We start from the raw sequence: 21713 nt of genomic DNA on the forward strand, positions 1-21713 counted from the left end.
TTTACATTTATAATTTAATGGCCTGGAGACCCAAGAGTTTATGGAGGGAGAGGTGGAGGAAGGGGGATTAATGACTTTACTAATCAGTCTCTTAAACTACCCCAATTTGTCTTAGAAATGGGTATAAAACTTCCCTCTCAGCTCTAATTCTTCCAACTCCAATTTAAAAAGAAAAACAAAATGCCATCACGTTGCCTATCAGGCCCAAAGAGTTTGGCATTAGGTGATATTTGTCCAGAGACTAGTCTCTCTGAAAGGTATATACGTATAATAGACTGAAGGCAGCTGTTGAGATCAAAGCTCAAGGGACACTGTGTTCTGCCCTGTGGCCTCAAACAAAGCACACTCATAGAGTTAAGTCTACCTCTTCCTGACTGGATGATCTCCATGACATCTGGGTGTTTCAGTTGCCTCATCTGTAAAATGGAAAAGTCAATAGTCACATTCCTATTTTAATTACTTAAAAAAAACGATCTCTTTCTTTCAGTTATTATATGAACAGCTGTCAAGGAGACAGGTGGATAGCTGGGTGGATTGAGAGCCAGGTCTAGAGATCAGAGGTCTGAGGTTCAAATCTGCCTCAGATACTTCCTAGCTGTGTGACCTTGGGCAAGTCACTTAACTCCCATTGCTTAGCCCTCACCACTCTTCTGTCTTGGAACCAGTACATGGTATCGATTCTAAGATGGAAGGTAAGGGTTTAAAAAAACAAAACAAAAACAAAACAAAACAAAACAACAACAACAACAACAAAAAAACCAGCTGTCAAACAAGCATTGCTGGACCACCATTTAGTAAGCACCAATTAAAGGCTATGCAAAGACAAAAACAAGCTATAAACTAAGCTCAGGGAGTTTACACCTTAAAAAGGGGGGTATCTATATATCTATATATACACGTATATAGGTATACATATATATCTACACACATACACACATAAACGTATATATTATGTATATACTTCTATATAGAGAGCTATATACAACGTATAGAATTGGAGAAAATAATTCTGAAGGGAAGACACTAGCATCTGGGCGGGGGAAGCACTATGAGCACTTTATTGCGTTTTATTTACTTTGTCCTGTTATTAAATTCTTCAGTATTCAGACGGCTCCTCAGCTGGAAAATGAGGAGGTCTAACTACTTGGCCTTTTTGGTCCCATTCAACTTTAATTCCAGGATTCTAGCCACTACCTTGCCCGAGAGGGCCTGATTGGCATAGCTGATGGAGCTGCCCTTAGTGGGTGTTCTTTTGGCCTGCCTCTCCGTAGGTCAGTTCCACTGTGTCAGCGACACACGGAGCATACGGTGTGACCACTGCAGTTCCTTTAGATCTGAATACTTTCTCCTCTCTTCTGTCAAAGCCAAACTTCAGAGCTCCTTCGAGCCCCCAAACCACCCCACCCCCTACCCAACAGAAAAGTGTCTGGAGTTCCGAGAGCAATGTGTAATTCGATCTCTAGGGACCGAGGATCCAGGATTTCTCAGGGACTCCGCTGCCAATGGCCAGAGCTCAACTGTAGGCAGCTGCAGCTGCGGCCCCACTTTTCGGCCGAGGACTCCCGGTGTAGCGGCTCCCACTCCCCCCTCGCCCGCCCCTTCCCCTCCCTCCCCAACCCCCTCCCCCTTTCCTTGGAAGCGCTGAGTAAGCCCGTGGCCCCAGAGGGTAGGGACGAGGCGCTGCGGGAGCCGAGCTGGTGGCATGTCCGAGTCCAGCTACAAGTGCCCCGAAGCTGCAACCGCCCCTGCGAGGTGAGGGAGCCCCAAGGCTGGGCCGGGGTGGGAGCTGAGTTTCCTCCTAGAAGAGGTTGGAGCGCTGGAAGATGCATTTAGATGGGGATGGGGGGTGATGGTGGCCGGTTGACAGAGGAGTCTTAGGGATCAAGTTCCCAGGTGGGAACTAGCCGATGGGAGATTTTTAACTTGGTGATCCGAGAAAAGTGAATCCAACTTCTCCTTCACTTCCTCCCCCAAGAAGGCATCAGACCCCGACCCTGCTGCTCCTCTGCTGAGAGGAGGAAGGGGAGAGACTTTCAAAGCCTAGGTGATCAGGTAACCTGTTGCGGGTGATGGGTTCGCGGGGAATTTGGAGAAAGAGGGAGGGCCCGTTCCCTGTCAGGAGGGACAGAGGACTCTTGGGCGGCTTGGCCCACCAGGACGCAGAGAGAGAGAGGAGTCCTGGGTTTCAGACGCGGGTCCTTCCTCATTCCGTCTTCTGGACTCGGCTCAGCGGTCCCCCGAGGCTCCGCTGCAGCTGGCGGCCAACTTGCGCTTCCGAGAAAGAAGCGCATCTAGGAGAAGGTGAATTGGACCATCAGCTTTCTATTGACCTAGATTTCTGCTAGCTCGGTATTGTGTCCAGAAGGAGGAACCGGTGCCCGGTTTCACTAGAAATCGGACTAAACAGGACTCTGCTAGTAGTGATTCCGATGTGGGAAGGGCAAGCACCCTCCTTAGCTGACTACTCTGTATTTTCACGGGGCTTGTATGTAGCCTGGGCGTGTTGATCTTCTCGTTCCCTGGGAGTTCCAAATGCACAACCTCATTTCTTCTTCTTTCTTTTCGTAGTTGTGTCCTTTTCTCTCGAGAAAAAGAGATATTCTTTGCTTGTGATACGAGGTAATGGAACTATATTAAAAATGTTTTAAACTTTGAAAAGTTTCATTATTCCTTGATTGAATTTATTTCGACAGCAGTTGCTTTAGGGCAGTGATCTACGATGCTTTCGATTCTTTCAGAAGTAATAACTCAGATGTTGCCAGACTGGGAAAAAATGACCTTACCTTTCAGGTCTCATAAAGTACTTGGACCTGCAATTGTTTGGCGAATTTATCATTTGCTATTGTGTATTATAGAATCTACTTTTGTGTCTTAACTCTGAAAGAGAATGTAACCTCCATGAAGGCAAGAGCAGTGTCTTATTTAACCATCCTCCCACCAATTGGCATAAAGCTTTCACATAGCTGACTCTTAGTTTTTGGTTCATGGATGCATGAACAATATTTACAATGGGTCATGTAGGGCATGCTTTTTCCTTATGTAATGGGAGTTTTAAAATTTTGTCAATCTGATTCTTACAATTCTGAAATTTAAATTTAAAAATAATTTTTTTTTGCATCTTTAGTCATTCAAAATTATAAGATCTTAGTTTTAGAGCTGGAATCTAATCATTTCACAGTTGAGGAAACTGAGATCCAGAGAGTACTTCTTATCCAGTTACTTTTTTGTTGTTCAGTCCTATCCAATGTGACCCCACTTAGGGTTTTTTAGACAAAGATACTATCTTGGTTTGCTATTTCCTTCTCCAACTCCTTTTACAGATGAGGAAACTGAGACAAACAGGATTAAATGACTTGTCCAGGGTCACACAGTCAGTAAAGGTGTGAGGGTAGCTTTGAACTTAGATCTTCTAGACTCTAGACCTAGTGCTATGTTTGTTGTGCCCTATACAGTTACTTATCTGAGGGTAAAAGGCAGAACCTGAGACTTGAATTTGCCCCATAATGCCAAGTTTATCACCTTTCCTACCTTGCCAAGCTTTTAGTAAAACAATTGTATTTTGAGTAGAACAAGTTAAAGGTTGTGAAATGTCATGTAAACACATAAATAATTCCCCAGGCCTACTTAAATCAGATACAGACTTGATCCTCCAATATGGAATGGTTAGTTTTTGAGTCTGCAGCTTCTTAGAATGAGAAAGATGTAGTTTGCCTGTACCTCGATTTTTTTAAAAATAAAAACCAAAAACAGAAACAAAACTACCATGTCAGAAATAGCTTCTTCACTTATACTAGTCACTATTGACCATAGATTACTACCAAGAGCACATAAGTTGAAAAAAGATATTTTAAATATTTTAAGCACACTTCCCCTCTTGCTTTGATGTCCTTAAGGTATAGTTCTAGTTGCAGTATTTCTGGGTCAAAGGGTACCCATAAAGAGTTTAGGAACTTTTGAAGCATAATTCCCCATTACTTTCAGAATGACATGACCAATTCACAGCTCTACCAAATAGTGCATTAATATGCCCATTTTCCCAGAGCCCCTACAACATTTGTCGTTTGTCATTTCCTTTTTTTTTTGCTAACCTTGCCAATCTGATAGGTATGAGGTAGAAATTCAGAAATGCTTTAATTTTTATTTTTATTTTATAAAATTTTTATTTTATAATTATTAGCAATTTGGAGACCTTTTTTCCATATAGCTATATCTAGGCTGGATTTTTTCCTTTGAAAGCTGCCTGTTCATACAAATTGGGGAATGTTTTTAATTGATTTAGAATTGGAGATAGGGTACCTGGAGGTCACCTAATCCAAATCCCTTATTTATGTGGGTAAAGAAATTGAGTTTCAAAGAGAAGTGAATTGCCAAAAAAATCATAAGATATAGAACTAGAAAGGGACTATGTAGTACATTTTCTCATTTTACAGATGGGTAAATAGGACTAGATGGATTAGTGATATATAACTAAGATCTCACAGGTAGCCTACATAGGATTTGAACCCACTTCCTCTGATTCCAAATTTAGGGTTCTCTCAAATACTCTGCCTTACTCATATAGATAGATTGTGAGAAGATTGGTTCTAGAATTCAGGAAATATGAGTTCCTTGTCCATTGTTCTTGCTATCATATAGTATTTTCCTATTTGTATCCAAAGAAGGCACCATGCTCTATGAGCAAAGCAGAATTTCATTAGATCAAAAGAATTGTGAGATCCACATATTTGGAGACATCTCTACCTCAAATATTCATATGGACTTTTGTTTCCAACCTGAGCTCATACTGGTCTGATGAACCACAGTTGGACACTCTATATGTTGACCTTGTCATAGTGATGTCATTTTGGCCCTCTTTAACTTTAACTTTAACTTTGAAGGATAACAACCATACAGAATCTTAAGATTTCAAAGTTGGAAAGGGCCTTTGAAAACATCAAATATGACTTTCTGCCTAGCATTAAGAAGAATCATTCTAAACCATACCCATAGTTTATATATGATCCTATATATTCTGTTGGGGTTTAGGAGGGAGGAGGCAGTAGTTTGATCTTATGATTACAGTGGTATAGGAAACTCCCTCTACTAGTGCAAATCAGCGAATAGCAATTTACAGTTTTAGAGAGCACTGAGACACTGTGAGTTTAAGTGACACCCACAAAATCCCATGTGTCAGAGGCAAGATAGAAGCCTTTCAGGTTCAGTTCTCCATCTACCTCTCTACCCTATCGCTCATATTTCCTATATGAAGGTTAAAACACTGATCCCTGAGATGAACTGGGTTTGCAAAAACAATGTGGATGCAGATGTTGATCCCTTCCCATAGATGGTAGACATTGGAAAGTTTTAAATGAGACCAGGCTTATGGTCTCTTAATATGACATCATGGCAGGAGATGACTGCTGAGGGTTAGGGGCAAGACTATAAAAAAGTTCAGCATATTGATGGGTTTAGAGATCACAGTTTTGACTTCATTAGTATCATTCTTGAGAATACAACAAAGCATATTTCTTTAAACATACTTCTATTATGCTGCATATCAACACTTTTCACTCAGATTTCATATTCATTGCTATTTTTCTCCCTGCATCTATAGTATATAGTAGTGTGTATAAAGGAATAGTTGTTTTGGAAGCAAGTAGATGGACATTGCCTTTTTTTTTTTAACCCTTATCTTGTCTTAGAATTCACACTATTGATTCAAAGGGAAAAGAGTTGCAAGGGCTAGGTAACTGGAGTTAAGTGACTTACCCAGTGTCATACACACACCACTAGGAAGTGTCTGTGGCAAGGTTTGAACCCAGATCTCTCTATCCACTGAATCACCTAACTTCCCCTTACAGCTCACTTTTAAAAGCATTAAAATAATTAAAAGTAAAAAAAATAATTGTTTAATTTATAAAACTAAATTGTCATGAAGAGACTGGATAATTCAAAAATATTTAACCTCAGTCTGTCTTTTAGTATGGCTTGTATCCAGAGAAGCAAGAAACTCTATTTTGGTATCTGTTTAACATTTGGCATGACTGTGAATAGGTGAAAACTAGGAAACTTTTGGAAATAACAATGATGATAGTAACTGACATTTCTATTATACTCTAAGGTTTCTAAAATGTTCTTTATATATAACCCCACTTGATCTTTACAACGACCTTAAGAGATAGATGAGATAGATAATATAGGTATTATCTTCTCCATTTTACCTGAAGAAACTGAGGCTGACAGGAATTAAATGAATTGTTCATGGTAACACAGATATTAAGTATGGTTTCTTGTGAGTCCCAGGCTTTCCACTGCCTCATAATAAATTGCTACCATCTGTTGAATCCTACTCAAAAGATCACTAGCTCTGTTGCCTAGGCATCCAGGAGATGAGACTTTTCTCCCTTTACACTCCTTTTTCATCAGGGATTCTCCCCACTATCCAGGCTTATGTTTACATGAATTGCTGCAGCAAGCTACATATTGGTGCTAAAGCTATAGTAAAGGGACAACGATATCCATCTCCCCAGTTGTTAATGTTTTCTATTAACCTAATTACCTTATTTACTTTTCTGTGACCATGTTATATACCACTGCTCTACCACTCCTTCCTCCAAGTAAAATATAGGCAAATATAATTAATGTAGATTCAGATAAGAGAAACAGACAGACAGACTGAGAGACAGAGTGGATAGATAGATAGATAGGTAGGTACGTAGGTAGATAGATAGATAGATAGATAGAGATAGATAGATAGAGATAGATAGATAGACGGACAGAAGGATGGACAGACAGAGATAGATAGATAGATCATGTCTGACAATACCTCTGGCAAAGATCGTAACTATGAGTACATGTGGACACATTCCTATGAGTTTGTGCCAATGCCCTTATATTCTTGTAAATTGGTGATCCATTCCTCCAATCCTCATACAAATCACAGGTATGACAAAATGATCCCTGTACATGGAAGAAAGAATAGTACTTAGTATTTATGAGCATCCATGGAGTACTAACAGTCATTATATTGATTGTATAAAAGACACAAACTTTTAAATCTTAATGCTGAAGAACAGTACATATACTAAAATCACCATGAAAATTAGTATCTATTTAAAGTGTGAGTTTTCAACATTGTCATTACTTACCTTAGACTCTAGTTGATTTTATGTAACTTCTAGGAATTTTTAGGTGTGAATCTATTTTATAACTCCTTATTTTTATTCCAGCCACGAAACAGTTTAAGGTCTACCTACCTACTTGTAGCAGATAAGTCCTGTTTCCAATTGGTAGTTTTTGTCAATCTACATGGCAGGGTAGGTGAACTGATTTGCCTGAGAAAACACACAGCTGCATGAGTGACCCCATTCCAGACCAGCTGAATCATTTGATTTAGTAATTTCATCTCTTTGAAGCTGTGGCTTCAAAAATAAACAGGCCAGAAGACATACTAGGAGCTGCTTTAAAAAAAAAAGGTAAAATCTTTTTAAAGGAAGAGGCCAATAGCTTCTCCAGTTTTCAAAGACAAGTCAGTCAAGCAAGTAGGTATCAGTCTTACCTATTCATCAGATGATCAGAATGAATGAAATCACTGGCACCATATTGAACAGAGGTTAAGGTCAAGAGAAGGATGAATTTATTATAAGATTGTGTAGTATCAAACTTAGTTCAGGCTGGTTATCAAACTAGCTGAAAAGTGGAAAATTGGCCAATCATTGGAGTTATTTGATTATATCATGACTATTTGATTTTTCTAACTGATTAGACTGAGTTGTGCTGTGACAACATAACTTCAGTTAGTTCAGTAGGGAAAAAAACCAAATAAACTAAATAAATGATTTCTCCCCAATTCCATTTTCAGTTGATTATTAAAACTGTATTATGTAACACAAATATGGAGATTTAGAGATGACTCATTGATTGAATAAGTATTTGAATTAAAAAATTCAAATATCCAATGGCATCTGGCACATGTAACAAGCGTTCATTGAATGGAATTGCAATGATGTCTGACATTTTCACTTTCTATCACCAGTCATAGGAAGATGTGAAAAACTTGGTCAACTCACTAGTTTGAAGGAGTACCAAATTAATGGAAGTCGTGCTTATACAATGTTAAAATAAAATGAAATAACAGGTCAGTTAGAAGAGTCAATTAATTTGTTTTTTGACTCAACCACACTATCAGTTGGCATCACAGAGTTATTGTCTGGGTCAACCCATCAACAAACAAGTCCATATTTTTTTCTTTTTAATCTTTAACCATTTGGTTGTTGTCATATTAGTATGTCCTCATTCTTAATTTTTTTATGTTGATAAAGTGGTCAACTGTTTTGCTTTGAAGGAAAAACATTAATCATGACTGCTAAAATTTTCTGAGATATTTTAAAGCATTTGCAACTATTTGTATTCAATTATACAAGTGATTTAATCATTATGGGTCTCTCTACCATTAGTGAGTATAATATTTCTTTATAGTCTTTTTTAATTTTTATAGTCTTTATGGGGTCATTCATTCATTTGATCAGAAAACATTAATAATGTGCTTACTGTATGTTAAGGCACAGTTCTAGGTGCTGTAGATGTAAAGACAAAATGAAGCCTCATCATTGCTCTCAAGAAGCTTATATCCTATGGGGAGTGATATAATATCCAAAGAAAAGAAAACTTCATAATTTGAAGAGAGAAAAGGCATGAATAATTAGACTTCCCCCATCCAAGCCTATAAAAGGCACGAGGGTAGGAAATGTAATGTAAGCATATCAAATAGGTTAATTTGGCTTGAATTTAAAATGTGCCAGGTTTTAGTAATGTGAGTCAAATATTTATGGTAGGATAGAATCAGATTATGAATTGTTATAGCCAAAAATTTTAATTTCCTTGTCCTAGAGCCTTTGCTAATAGATACTTTTGAAAAAAAGATAGAAATTTAAAATGTTTAGACAGTATTTGGCTTTAGTCTGGAAAAGAAATATGATTTAAGTAGCATGCTTACATTACTAATCAACTCAATCAGAATGATTCATTTGATTTTTGATATATATAATATATATTTATATGTACATATGCATCTGCTTTTCATTTGAAAAGGCCCCCAAAATATATAGTCTGTTTCATCATTACTTCCTCTCACATGCTCTGTGGCTGAGATAAAACTTGCCTACTTGTCATTTTATATACCCAATTGTCTGTTGGGAACCTTTTTATCTTTTCACACACTTTCCCTCTGGCCTGGATTACCCTCCTTTTCCATTGCTCTATTTGGAATCCCTAGCTTCCTTCCTGTCATTCCTGTCATTCCTGTAGTTTGTTCATTCTTTCGTTCATTCATTTGTTCGTTCCTTCCGTCCCTACCTCCCTCTCTCTTCCTTCCTCCCTCCCTCCCTCTCTCCTCATCCTCTCGTCTTTTTTCCCTCCTCTTTTTTTTTTTTAACCCTTACCTTCTGTCATAGAATTAATACTATGTTTTGGTTCCAAGGTAGAAGAGCAGTAAGGACTAGGCAATAGGGGTTAAATTACTTTCCTAGGGTCTCATGGCTAGGAAGTCTCTGAATCCAGATTTGAATCTAGCACCTTCTATTACTAGGAATGACTTTCAATCTATTGAACCATCTAGTTGCTCTCCCTTACTCCAAGTTCCTTTTAAGATAACTCAAGTGCTACCCCCTACAGGGGGCCTTTCTGCATTCTCCTCAGTTACTAGAATTTTCCTTTCTACCAATATTTGTCTTTACTTATCTATGTATATTTTGTATCTTCCCAGTGGAATGTCAACACCTTTGAGGAGAGCGAATCTTTATAGTGCTTAGCCTAGAATACGTGTTTAGTACATTTGTTGAGTTAAATGATTTAAAAATTTTTATAGCATAATAACAAAATCTGATCAACCATATGGTAATTGGGTTATGGTCTTTAATATTTCATCTCTTTGATTTTGTAGCCTCTTTCTTACTTTAAATGTTCTTTACTCTGATCATTTCTTCATACAAATTCAGAAAAAATCTCTCATATTCTATTCCCCTTAACATTTTTTCTCATTATACTTTATTATTTTTGTATAAAATCAGCATTCTTATTGACTGATAGTCTTCTAAATAGTTTTATTTTCAAAATATACATTATAGTCTTGGTTGACAAAGCTCATGATTGTTTCTAGTTACTACTACAAATCCACATCGAGATTTGATGAGAAATACTTTTCCCACATGTTTTTTTTTACACATTTCTCATAGGAGTTAGGGAGGGCACAGTCCAGGGCCTGGAAACTAGCTGAGGAAGCTTTTCCATGAGGATTCCTTTCTAGAAATTCCATGTACAGCACAAAACAACAGGCTACTTCTCTGTATAGCAGGGATAGTAATGGGAGACTTCAGCAGTCAACAGTCCAGTAAGTTTTGACCTTATAGTCAAGCAGCCTAAAGAAGTTTCGTGAGATAGAGCTCTTTGTTTCAAGAGAAATTTCTTATGTTTCAAATTCATGTAAAATAAGTTTCACATTTCTCATGTAGAAAAAGCCTATCATCTGTAACTGGCTTTCTCAGTGTTTAGATAGTAGGATAGAACACATGAGGCTTAGGGTAGGAAATCCTTACTCTACACCAACTTGTTAACTTTCCAAATTTTCATTGTCATAGTCTGTCCCTTTTTGCCTGTCTGTATTTTTAGAAGCATGGTCAGCTAGTAAGAGTGTGAGTAGATCAAACGCATTCATCATCATGCTTAGAAAATCTCAGCATACTCAAGGTGGCCAGTGGTCTTATGCTTCTACTTGAAAAGTGACATGTGATACCAAGAACTACATCAGACTTAGTATAACCTTGCTTAAAAGCAATAGAATTGGTCAGATGATAGCGTTGGGTGCTATGAATAATTTCTTCTTCCATTCTACCTTTTACTCTGCTTTGGGTGGCATGCTTCAACTTTCGTTTTCTGCCAATGCTAGAAAAACCTATAGAGTAAGAGAGATAAATGGTACTGACCTGAATTTCTGCAGTTGAGACTGGTAGTGGGTATGTCTATATGGTACAGCCCAGAGCCATAATTAGTCATCTTTTTACCTTAGACAAAAACAGTTAAGTAGGGAATGGGTTGAGATAGAGAGTTGAGAAGGCAGTGGTTCAGAGGAGAACCCACTTCAGAGATGGAGTGGAGACTCGGAGGGAGAGAATGGCAGTGCAGGGGTCAGAAGACAATGAGACTATGGGCACAGAGAATGCCTCATACTCTTATTGAAGTTTAGGGAAAGGGCACTGCATGGATAGAAGCCTGCGAGTAGAACTAGGTTAAAGAGTAGGGATATGGAGAGAGATAGAAAACTTTAAGCTACAAGGCTGTTAGGTGATCATCTCATAGAGGGAGGAGGTCCCTTGGGGAAGAAAAGTTTCCCTCAGAAGGACTTCTCTTTCAAATTAGTGTTCTAGGGCAAACCTCTGGCTACCCTGCCATATTTATAGTTCTGTTAAAATATAAAAGATGATTATGGAATCTGATATTTTCTTTTCTTTCTTTTCTTTAAAAAAAAGTCTTTACCTTCTATCTTAGAGTCAATACTAAATATTGGTTCCAAGGCAAAGGAATGGTAATGGGTAGGCAATTGGGGTTAAGTGACTTGCCCAGGGTCACACAGCTAGGAAGTGTCTGAGGCCATATATGAATCTAGGACCTCCCATCTATAGACCTGGCTTTCTAGCCACTGAACCATCTAGCTGCCCCTTTTTGTCTAATTTTTTCAACTTTCCCTTTAACCTACTAACAATTTAGTGTGTAGTCATAGCTTCATGTGTAATGGTAAGAGTAAAGTTTGAGTTCAAATCTGTCCCTTCCAGTATGACCCTGGTAAAGTCTCTTAACCTACCTGGGCCTCAATTTACTCATCCTTAAAATGAGGAATATGGAAGTAAATAACAAATAAATACCCTTCCAAATTACATGATCCTATATCTAGGTGAAGATTTAAATTAATTGAAATAGTCAGATTGACCATACACCATGGCCATACCATATAGAGATGGTATCCAGAAGACTGCAAATGCAATATGTCATTATTAATTACCTAATATAAAACCCAGCATCTACCTTAAAGATATAAATTCAGAAGTCAGATCAAAGAATAGCTAAACACTATTAATTTGCTTTTGCCTGACTTGCAATATGACAAAACAATAATTCTGTAAGCAGAATTATTGGCTCCATCAGCAAATTTTCAATTGTGACTCTGGGAAGGAAGTATCTGCTTTAATGAAGGTTTCTCCTGCAAGTTTTCCCTCTTTGTTTTCCTCTGCAAGTGTGTGATATAAGCCTTTCTGGGTCTTGAAATGGGCTGCTGAAGATCATCAGGATTCCAGATGTGTAGCTTTGTTACAATCCATGTGGGTGGTGTGGGTCATGGGAGAGGTGCTGAAGAAGACTTCGATTTGGCACACTGTAGTGTCAGCAGCCTCTGAAATTAGCTGTGTCTCAGGAGGGCAGCAATGTTGTTTTCCATTTTCGGAATTGAGTATCCCTGCATCTCATTTCCTCTAAATTCTGAGTTTGAGACTGCCTACAAGAGATTTCTAATGGATATATTGTCATTACTGTTAAGTCCTTCTGAAATAAGCAGAAAGGACTTTAAATGTATGAGAAAATAATTGCCCATAAAGGGATTTTACCTCCCGCTATGACCTGGCCTCCCAATAACCAGGTTCTGGTCAACTATCTGACTAGAGGAAGGTGATCTGAAACCTACATTCAAACATTTCCACTTGAGTCAATCCATAATGAAATGAAAAAGAGAAGTTAAACTTTAGCAGAATCAAAGAACCAGATGATTTCAGAGTTGGAAGGAGTTATTAAGGGCCATCTACTCCAATCCATATTTGAATAAGCATCAGAAAGCGAATGAAAAAGTATTATGATATGTGTTCATAATATATGTTATTCAGGAAGAGGTGGACTCAGAATTTAAAATCATACATGATTTCAGAGATCCCAGAGGAGGGAAGGTCAAGGCAGGAAAAGAGTCCATTATCTTGTCCTCTTAGACTACAAGTTAGCAGAGCTATTTATGCTATGTTTTAAGGTGGAGCAATGGAGACTCTCTACACTGTTCATTGATGGTGCTAGAATACCTGGTTTGATGAAAGATAGGAATGAATGGTTTCTGTTTTGAAGCATGGCTTCACTTGCTTTAACCATCAAGAATGAAGCTTATTTATTTCCCAGGAACCAGTACTTTTTTTTTTTAAACCCTTACCTTCTGTCTTTGGATAAATACTATGGATAGGTTCTAAGGCAGAAGAGTGGTGAGAACTTGGTAATGAGGGCTAAGTGACTTGCTCAGTCACACAACCTGGAAGTGTCTGAGGGCAGTCCTTCTACATTACAATTTCTGATCCCTCTTCAATTCCAATGATGGCAACATATTCTCTGAAAACACAACGGAGTAGGTATTTCATTTAAGCTCATCTGAATTGTTGAATGCTATTGATTATGTCAAGTTGACTGGAAGGTGGGATCATTTGTGTTTTCCTCATTATTAGACTTTAGAAACTCTTAGGAGATAAGAATTGGTTAATAATTAATGGGTAAAAAATTGCTATTTTTGGTAATGCCTAAAGGATAAAGGTGAGTTCTTGGATTCCAGGTGGTAGAAAACCAGTGGTCCATAGAGAGTAAATTAGATCAATTAAACTTTTTTTTTTCCTTCTGGTTTAAAAAAGGAATAATTATAGTGGGTTAATTGTAAGGGTGTTTAAACATTGTTTTAACCATGTGCCTTTCAGAGTTCTCTGGGGGAAGGAAATCTTACACTGATTACTTTGAACCTCTCTTTCTATATGTTCATGAAAAATGTCTTATTTTATCTGTGGGAGAATTTCTATCCCTTAATCAGAAGCTTATGACTGCCACATTGGGCAAATATGGAAAAAAAGTATTAAGAAATAGTTAGAAATTAAGTTCTTCTATGATGTGACTATCCAGGGTAGCATATCATGGTATGAAAGAGGCAGAGACAGGCACAGAGAGACAGAGACAGACAGGCAGTAAGAGAGATTCAGAGGGACAGAGACAGATAGAGACAGAGACAAAGACAGAGAGACAGACAAAAAAGGAACGAGAAAAAGGAAGAGAGAGAGAAATAAATTTGTAGTTAGATCAAATTGGCTTATCTCATGACCTTAGACAGATCACTTTACACTGGAAGTCCCCAAACTAGATGACTTCCAAGGTCTCTTTTTCCTCTAATTCCATTGCATATTCCCTTCTCATAGATAGTATGCTTCAGAGAGCTTCTTTTCAGAGGATTTCAGAAGCCTATGGTCTGGAGATTCAGCTCATTCTTCTTTTTCCTGTGAGTGAACTGGAAAAATCAAGCAAGATGTGCTATGGAACAATTGGGCCTGGCACTTCATTTGCTCACCACAAGCATATCCAATGAGAATTTAAAAAAAAGAGTAAATGAGAGGCCTAAGGGGAAGTGAGAGAAAGATGGTAAGAACATCAACATGACCTCATTCACTTCTCCCCAAGGCAAGCACTGCCTTTCAGAATTTCCGTGTGCTTTGTTTCAGACATGTATAGCTCAGAGTTTGGGTTATAGTTATGGCAACCATATGTCCTGAATTTGTGTAGAACAGTCTTGAATGCAAGGATTGTACAGTATTAGAACATGCTGTCCCTGGCATTTAGCACGTCTTATACCTCATACATTATTGGGAGAAGGCTTTATAAAAGGAATATGTGTTAGTGTCAGGCCATGTATCCTGTTTTGGGGTCTGGAAAATATATTCTTTTTTTTTTTAACTTTACCTTCCATCTTAGAATCAATTATACATATTAATTCCAAGGCAGAGAAGAGTAAGGATTAGGCAATAGGCATTAGGTGATTTGCCCAGAGTCACATAGCCAGGAAGTGTCTGAGGTTGGATTTGAACCCATGACCTCTTGTCTCTAGGCCTAGCTCTCAATCCACTGACCACTTACCACCCTATGTTCATTTTTTTTTTAATTTCAAAAACTCCAGTAGCTCTCTATTTCTTTAGAATTAAATACAGATTTTCTATGTTTAGGTTTTAAAGTCCTTCACCACTTGGTCTCAACCTATCTTTCCAATCTCACTGTATATTACTACCTCTCCTATATTCTGTGATTCAGCCAAACTATCTTTCTTGATGTTCTTTGTTCTCAAAACTCTATCTTCCATATCTGCATTTTCATAGGTCATCTTCTGTGCTAAAATGCACTCCCTCCTCATATCTGACTCATAGAATCTCAGCCTTCCTTCATGACATACCTCAAGCATCACTATTTACATATGTCTTTTAATTTGCTTTAAAATTTTATTTTGGTAACTGTTTCAGTATATTTTATTTTCTTTGTAATCATAAATAAAATCTTTCTTATACATAATTATACATAAATAATACAATAATCTTAAAAACATAATTTTGAGGAGTCCTTAGGTTTCATCAGACTTGCTAAGGGGTCCATGAAACAAAGTTTTAAGAACCCCTGATTTACATGGTCCCCCTCAACTACTAGCGCCTTCCCTCCCAAACTACCTGAAATTTACCTTTATTGTACTTATTTTATTTATTTTTATGTTTATTCTGTATATACTTAAATTTAATTAGAATGTAAGTTCCTTCCAAGTATGAATCACCAACTTCATTCTCTGTATCTCTGTCACCTACCATAATACCTGGCACATAGTAGGAGGTGCTTAATAGATAATAGTTGATTGATTGGGATTACAATGAATTAGGTTGGTTTGAATAGCCTTTACTGGAATAGAGCCCTTGATTTTTGCCTGAGCTAGGCATCCTTTTTGATTGACATAGAAGAGATTCCCACAATAGTCTGTTGATATAGTTCCAGAACATCTCATTACATGGTTGAGTGAGGGCTTTGACTGGTTCATGGTCAGGTACAGTTTTTTGGTGCCTCATTTGATAGGACGGTCCATATAAGTTCTCATTGGAAGGTAACAGTGGGCTAAGAAATAATTTCTCAACCCCCAAAATAATTGTGATGTTATTGAAATAAAATGGAATCCTATACTGGATCCTCTGTGTGAGTGAGCAGGTAGATAATGTTGGCAGAGAAGTAGCTTTGACAAATAATTGTCCTCAAATTGTTACTGATTTAATTTTTGATATATAATTAGAATTACATGTGATTACTTGACTGATTATAGTCTTCATGATCAAATGAGTTAATCTATGTAAAGGGTAGTTAACTTGATTATTTTCATTCTCATGACATTTGTTTTCTACCTATCATGACTGATACTGAACTTTTTAGAATTATAGACTACAAAACTAGTAGAACCCATTCATTTTACAGATAGGGAAAAGGCAAAGTTACATGATATGCTCAAGGTCATACAATTAGTGAGAAGATCTGGGTTCAAATCCTGTTTTCCCTGTGAATTTATGAATGTGTTCAATTAAAGCTTCATTAATTTCACGATCAAAGCTGCAACATCCTGCTTTTTTTGAATATAACCAAAGACTGCAAGCAGCTATGCTTCTAGTTCTTTAATAAAGAACTTTTCTTCCTATGCAATCTGAAACTCAATCCCATTGTTGAATAAGGGTATCATCCCTTTGTTTTCCAAGGTTTATAGCTCTCCTCATTAGTTGCAAACAACTGGTACTGTCTTAGAGACTACACTGGTGAAGTCAAGTGAGCATGTCCCCTTTCTTTCCTCCTCAATTAGTTTGGAGTATTCTAGTAAGCTTTGGCCAATGGGGAGTTGTTGCTTTGGGAGGCAGTCAGAGTCATCAGAAATTTAATCTTCTTTCACCACAGAGATATTACTCTCAGTGATGTTAAAAATTGGTCTCCTGATTTACTTATTGTCTATTCTAACACTTCAAGGGTAATTTGTATGAAGGAAAAGACTCTTTAGTGCTACTATATAAAAGTGCATGTAGCTGGATAATTTTTTTCTCATGATAAGATATTGAGACCATCTATGGAGGAGCAGGTACATGGTTCTCAGTCAGAAACTTCAAGGCTAGTCCACATCATTGCTCAGATTCCCTTTTATGTGTATACAGTGTCCTGTGTCCTATCTCTGGACTCAATAAGGGCCATGTACAGACACACCATAAAGATAACGAAGACATTTTTCCCTAGAGATTTTGCCACCAAGGCCACACATAGCAAGACTGATGAAGATAGGATTAAAAACTCAGACCCCTATAACTGAAACCATTGTAAGCTTCTTGGATTCTCATTATCATGTCCGTAGTTTTCAATACACTAATCTATAGACATCACAATAGATTGGACCAGTCTTACTATGGTAACTCAGCAAAGAAGGTGGTAACAAAGGTAACTGGGAAAGGCTGCTCTTTAAAAAAAATAATAATTTAATTTGTTTCCTAATCAATTTTAGCTGCTTTTTAAAAATAAATGAGACTGAGGGAATTTGTGTAAACTCCTTTTTCTGTTATGTTCTCTCAACTGTGCTCCTCTGCTTTTATATTTGGTGCTAACATTTAGTAGGATTCACAATAGAGAAGAGATAGGTAGAAACTTTGAAAACTAGCAAGCAACCTGAGGGGAAAAAACTTTAGAAATGGAGGAGACATTTTTATGGGTGTTATAAGTAAAAATTAATATATCTACCCAGTTATTAATTTTTATAAAATTTATTAGAAAAGGCAGATAGACACAGAGTTAAAGTCCCTTCATTACTCTAAGTTCTCAGACCACATGTTCTATTCTACTGGCATCTTTCTCTTTCTCCCTCACCTCTCTCTTCCAGCCTCTGCTGTCTACACTAACAACTCTGTGATTTCCTGTCCCCTCTCTTTTATTCATGTGCAACATGTTCACAGACATTCACAGACATAACTCTCCTGCAATCTTAGCATGTCAAAAAGTTGACAGACTAGTTTGGCTACTCAGGAGGGGGAAGGGATAAGATCCCCTAGGCACAATTCCCCCGTGATCCTTTGGGAGAACAGTCTCCTCAATGGATCATTTAAATATAACTATTTTTAAACCTCTAAATTTCTTTTAGCTAAAAGTACATACAATATTGCATTTTCTAAGAGGATGTTATAATAGTTAGAGATAAGAGGGAAATATGAGAGGAATGTAATATTTATTGTGAAAGGAAATTGGATTGGAAAAATAGGGGATAAATAGGGAGGTTTGTATCCTTTCCACAGGAAAAATATAAAAACTGATTGATAGACACATTGACAAAATGCCAATTAGGGGACAGTCCCCTTTGGCATAAGAGTTTACATTTAGAATAAGTATGTTCAACCCCCTTCAGTTAAATTCATTATATCTCAAAGTTCATTCTGTATCTTTTGATGCAGTGTGTGGCTTCTGCAGGCATATTTTCAGCACCTTCTCCAAAAGGATCCATTTTCTTGATTCGGGATGTTGGCAAGTTTCTTTTCCTGAATTTCTCCAAAAAATTTTAAATCTTGGATAATTACACAATCCCCTCTTCTCCCCCTGTGGAGAGTGTTGACAAACACCAGAATCACCCTGGGATACATGGATGAGTTATGAAGTATATGAAACAATTGTCAAAAGAAAAACAAGCCCCCCAAAATTCCAAATAAAAAAAACAAAAATTAAATTCTGTATAAAAATAATAAGAAGTACAGAAATGATAAAAAATAAAAATCCTACAGGTATAAAATTCTGAGTAAATAATAAACCTGTAACAGGTCCTTAAATCACAGCAAGTTTTTATCAAAGTGACTTATGTCCCACAAGCCTGTAGGACGAGAGCAGCAATATAGCACTTTACCCATTTGCAGCCAGGACTACAGAAAATTGCCAAACTATAAAAGAGAAAGGACTATGTTTCAGCAGCAAATGGGAAAAATAATTCACTGGTCTGATTGTACCTTCACTGTCAGGGATAAGTGGAGTCAGGATGATAGCCAAACTGAGGTACTTGACTCAAAATATTTAGAAGGAGTGTGATACAAAGTGTCTTATGTCTTAACATATGTCAAGCATCGCAAGCTTGAGTTTCACACTAGGTTCAAGTCCTTTTGTATTGACGTAGAAATTCAACAATCCTCCCTGGATTGTTTTGGCCCTTTTTGACCTCATGCTACTTGGAACTGTATGTTGGCTCTGTTGTTCCCTTCTCCTGGAATCAGACACAATCATTAAACAAAGTCCCATAGCATTTATCAATAAATGTCAAGTTTTCATAGTCTAAAGCTTTTGGGTATGCATAGTTACTAGGGCTAATAGATACTGTAAACTTATATTGTAAACTTTATCCTTCAAGTAAAAAAAATTAATACTGATTTCATGTACTTCAAGTATTACCAAGGAAAGGAAAAAAGAAGGGAAAAAATCAAATATTCTATTGTAAATATAAAGAAAAAATAATAAAAAATCATAATTCTGTAGTGCATATTCCATGTGACAATATGGAAGCCAAGCAGGGACACAACACAAAGGTTGCTTACTCAAAAATGAGATTTATATCCCTCATAGCTTGGCCAGGATCCATAATGTGAGTGTACTTAATTTTTTCACCAGGTAAAAGCCTTTTAAAAACAGTAGTACAACAACTAATACAGATTCTAAGAAGTACCAAAATCCCCCAAATTATAAGAACTCTCTAATGACAATAGTAAACAAACCCACTATCATTAGAATTCACATGAGTTTGTGACATTCAAAAAACATATGAACATATGAATACTTGTCACAAGTTCTACAGATTTAGCTAGTCTTTCAACTTTTGATGAGATATTTTTAATAAAGTCTATTGTTACCATCATTCCAAAATTTGGTAGGAGAGAAACCCAGAAAAAACTTTTATATTGTTGATGAAGATCTTTTTGGTCCAAAATTGTCAACAAGAATGCAGATTATTCTGGTGGAATGGTAGAATAAATTGAAGAGTTACTTTGAAGCTACTAGGCTTCACAGGAAAAATCATTCCCACCTCGTGGATGAGATTATAACACATCACAGGGTAACTAATCCACTTGGGCACCTTCCTCCCTCTTGGTATGAGACTGTAACAGTGTAAGAACTGTCTCCAATATGTCCCACATATTTTCACATGAAGCTGAGGACTAAATAGTGAAAATCACTTCAGATGTCTCATTCAGTACATGTTCAATAAATGCAGAGATGGGAAAATACAACAGTGCTATTGCATTGAACTTCAGTTACAAAAGGACCTTTATTTCTTGTTACAAACAACTCAAAGTCAGGCAAATGATCAGTCAGAAGTAGGAATGGTACCAGATATCTAAAAATCACTTTTGAAGACTTGTTAAAATCAAATTAAGTTATTAAATAATTAAATTCTCCAAAGCTTGTATACAGGTTGAAACCATTTTAATGGAGTCCATCCATCATCTCTGTGTGACAATTAACAAAGGCAAAATAAAAGAACAAAATGCTGTGTATGGGCTTTTTTTTTTTTTTTACAATGATATGTTCTTCAGTACAGACATGGGGGGGTACAAATAAAGACAATGTAACAGAATAAATCAATTTTGGTAACTTATGAAGTGGTTAACAGCAAATTACATATATCTTGTATTTAGAATTGTGTTGCAGAGACTTCTTCATTCTGGGGAGGGGAACAAATTGAAACAGTTAACATCATTAAAGCAAAGAGGTCTGAAAAGACTTAAAATTCACCTCTGTACTTCTTGAGGTTCCTTCCCCTCCCAAGTACCATCATTCATTCAAATTCCTTTGTCCACACCTCTGGGGTCCCCCCTTACTGAGGGTAGTTCCCACATTGAGTACAAATGTTTGGATGTGAGTTTTGATTTGCCTCATTCAAATAACTATTCCTCCTATCAATATCATTATTCCTAAAACTTCTATTTCTATTTTCCTGATTCCTCTTCTTACAATTCATAATTACATGGGCCACCTTTCTATAAAAATAACATGTTAGTAGTTGTTTTGTGGATTCTCGTAAGGGAGCTATGACCTTTCTTGCTTTACCTTTCCAACTATTTAATTTAATTCTTTCATTTCCTTCCTCAATGTCTCCACTAAATTGGCATTCTCTTTCTCCTTTTCCTTATGTTCCTCAAAAGCATAAACTGCCACTCTTTTTAAGTCCTCAAGGTCCATAGTAGGTCAGTTTGGACAACTAGTCATAAAATAATTTTTAACTATCTTACAAGTGTTTTTTTTTTATAAACTGTATTCTGATTTGTCTAATATCTTGTCAGAACAAGCTCTCGTAGCTTTTAGCAATGCATTTCTAGCCTGGCATAGTTGTAAGTAATCTTGCTCTGAATTTGGGTTCCATTTAGGACCTTCAGTTGGCCAACTAGGTGTTCCCTCTCCCTAGACCTAATTAAAAAGAGAAAGAATCACATTTCTTTCTCTTTCCATTAGCAAAGCCTGGAGCAAATCTTCCACATCAATCCATGTGGGATTAGATGTGTGGGAAATGCTTGCAACCTTATTTGTGAGCAGTATAAGCTCTGATTCAAAGTAAGGTAATTTTTCTTTGAATTTCTCAATATCTGGTGCAGAGAAAGGTGTATGATGTCTAATGTTTACTAAATCTCCCCATCTATTATAAGTTGGAACTATTATAAGTTGGAACTAGACCTTTATTTGAATCATCTGTGGTAACTGCTGCTTGACCTGTTTTCTGGAGTTCAATGGAGTGGGTTGTAGTGAGGCTACTAGGGGAAGGAAGGAAGTGAACAAATGGAGAGGAAGGGGCTTGTCAGGGGGCTGGGAGGCAGAATGAAAGAGTGGGGCTG

General features: G+C 37.1%; 2 protein-coding genes across 4 annotated transcripts in view; both read left to right on the top strand.

Moving 5' to 3' along the window:
- Positions 1-1225: 1225 nt before the first annotated feature.
- Positions 1226-21713, top strand: part of LOC130457088 (elongation factor 1-alpha 1-like) — an 84089-nt gene continuing 63601 nt past the window's right edge. Inside the window, 2 exon segments of the mRNA XM_056815472.1 lie at positions 1226-1308; positions 1365-1752. Of these exon segments, the coding sequence (XP_056671450.1) occupies positions 1226-1308; positions 1365-1752 (471 nt within the window).
- The window catches only part of SLC16A12 (solute carrier family 16 member 12), a 111116-nt gene continuing 90724 nt past the window's right edge, over positions 1322-21713 (top strand). For 2 of the 3 annotated variants that reach the window (XM_007478831.3, XM_007478830.3), the window contains exon 1: positions 1323-1752. The gene's annotated coding sequence lies outside the window, so the exon portion shown is untranslated. Of the gene's footprint in view, positions 2053-21713 lie in introns of all 3 variants that reach the window. The other variant, XM_001375965.4, reaches the window with a different exon arrangement.

Source organism: Monodelphis domestica, chromosome 1 (genome assembly GCF_027887165.1).
Source record: "Monodelphis domestica isolate mMonDom1 chromosome 1, mMonDom1.pri, whole genome shotgun sequence".
Lineage (NCBI taxonomy): Eukaryota > Metazoa > Chordata > Mammalia > Didelphimorphia > Didelphidae > Monodelphis > Monodelphis domestica.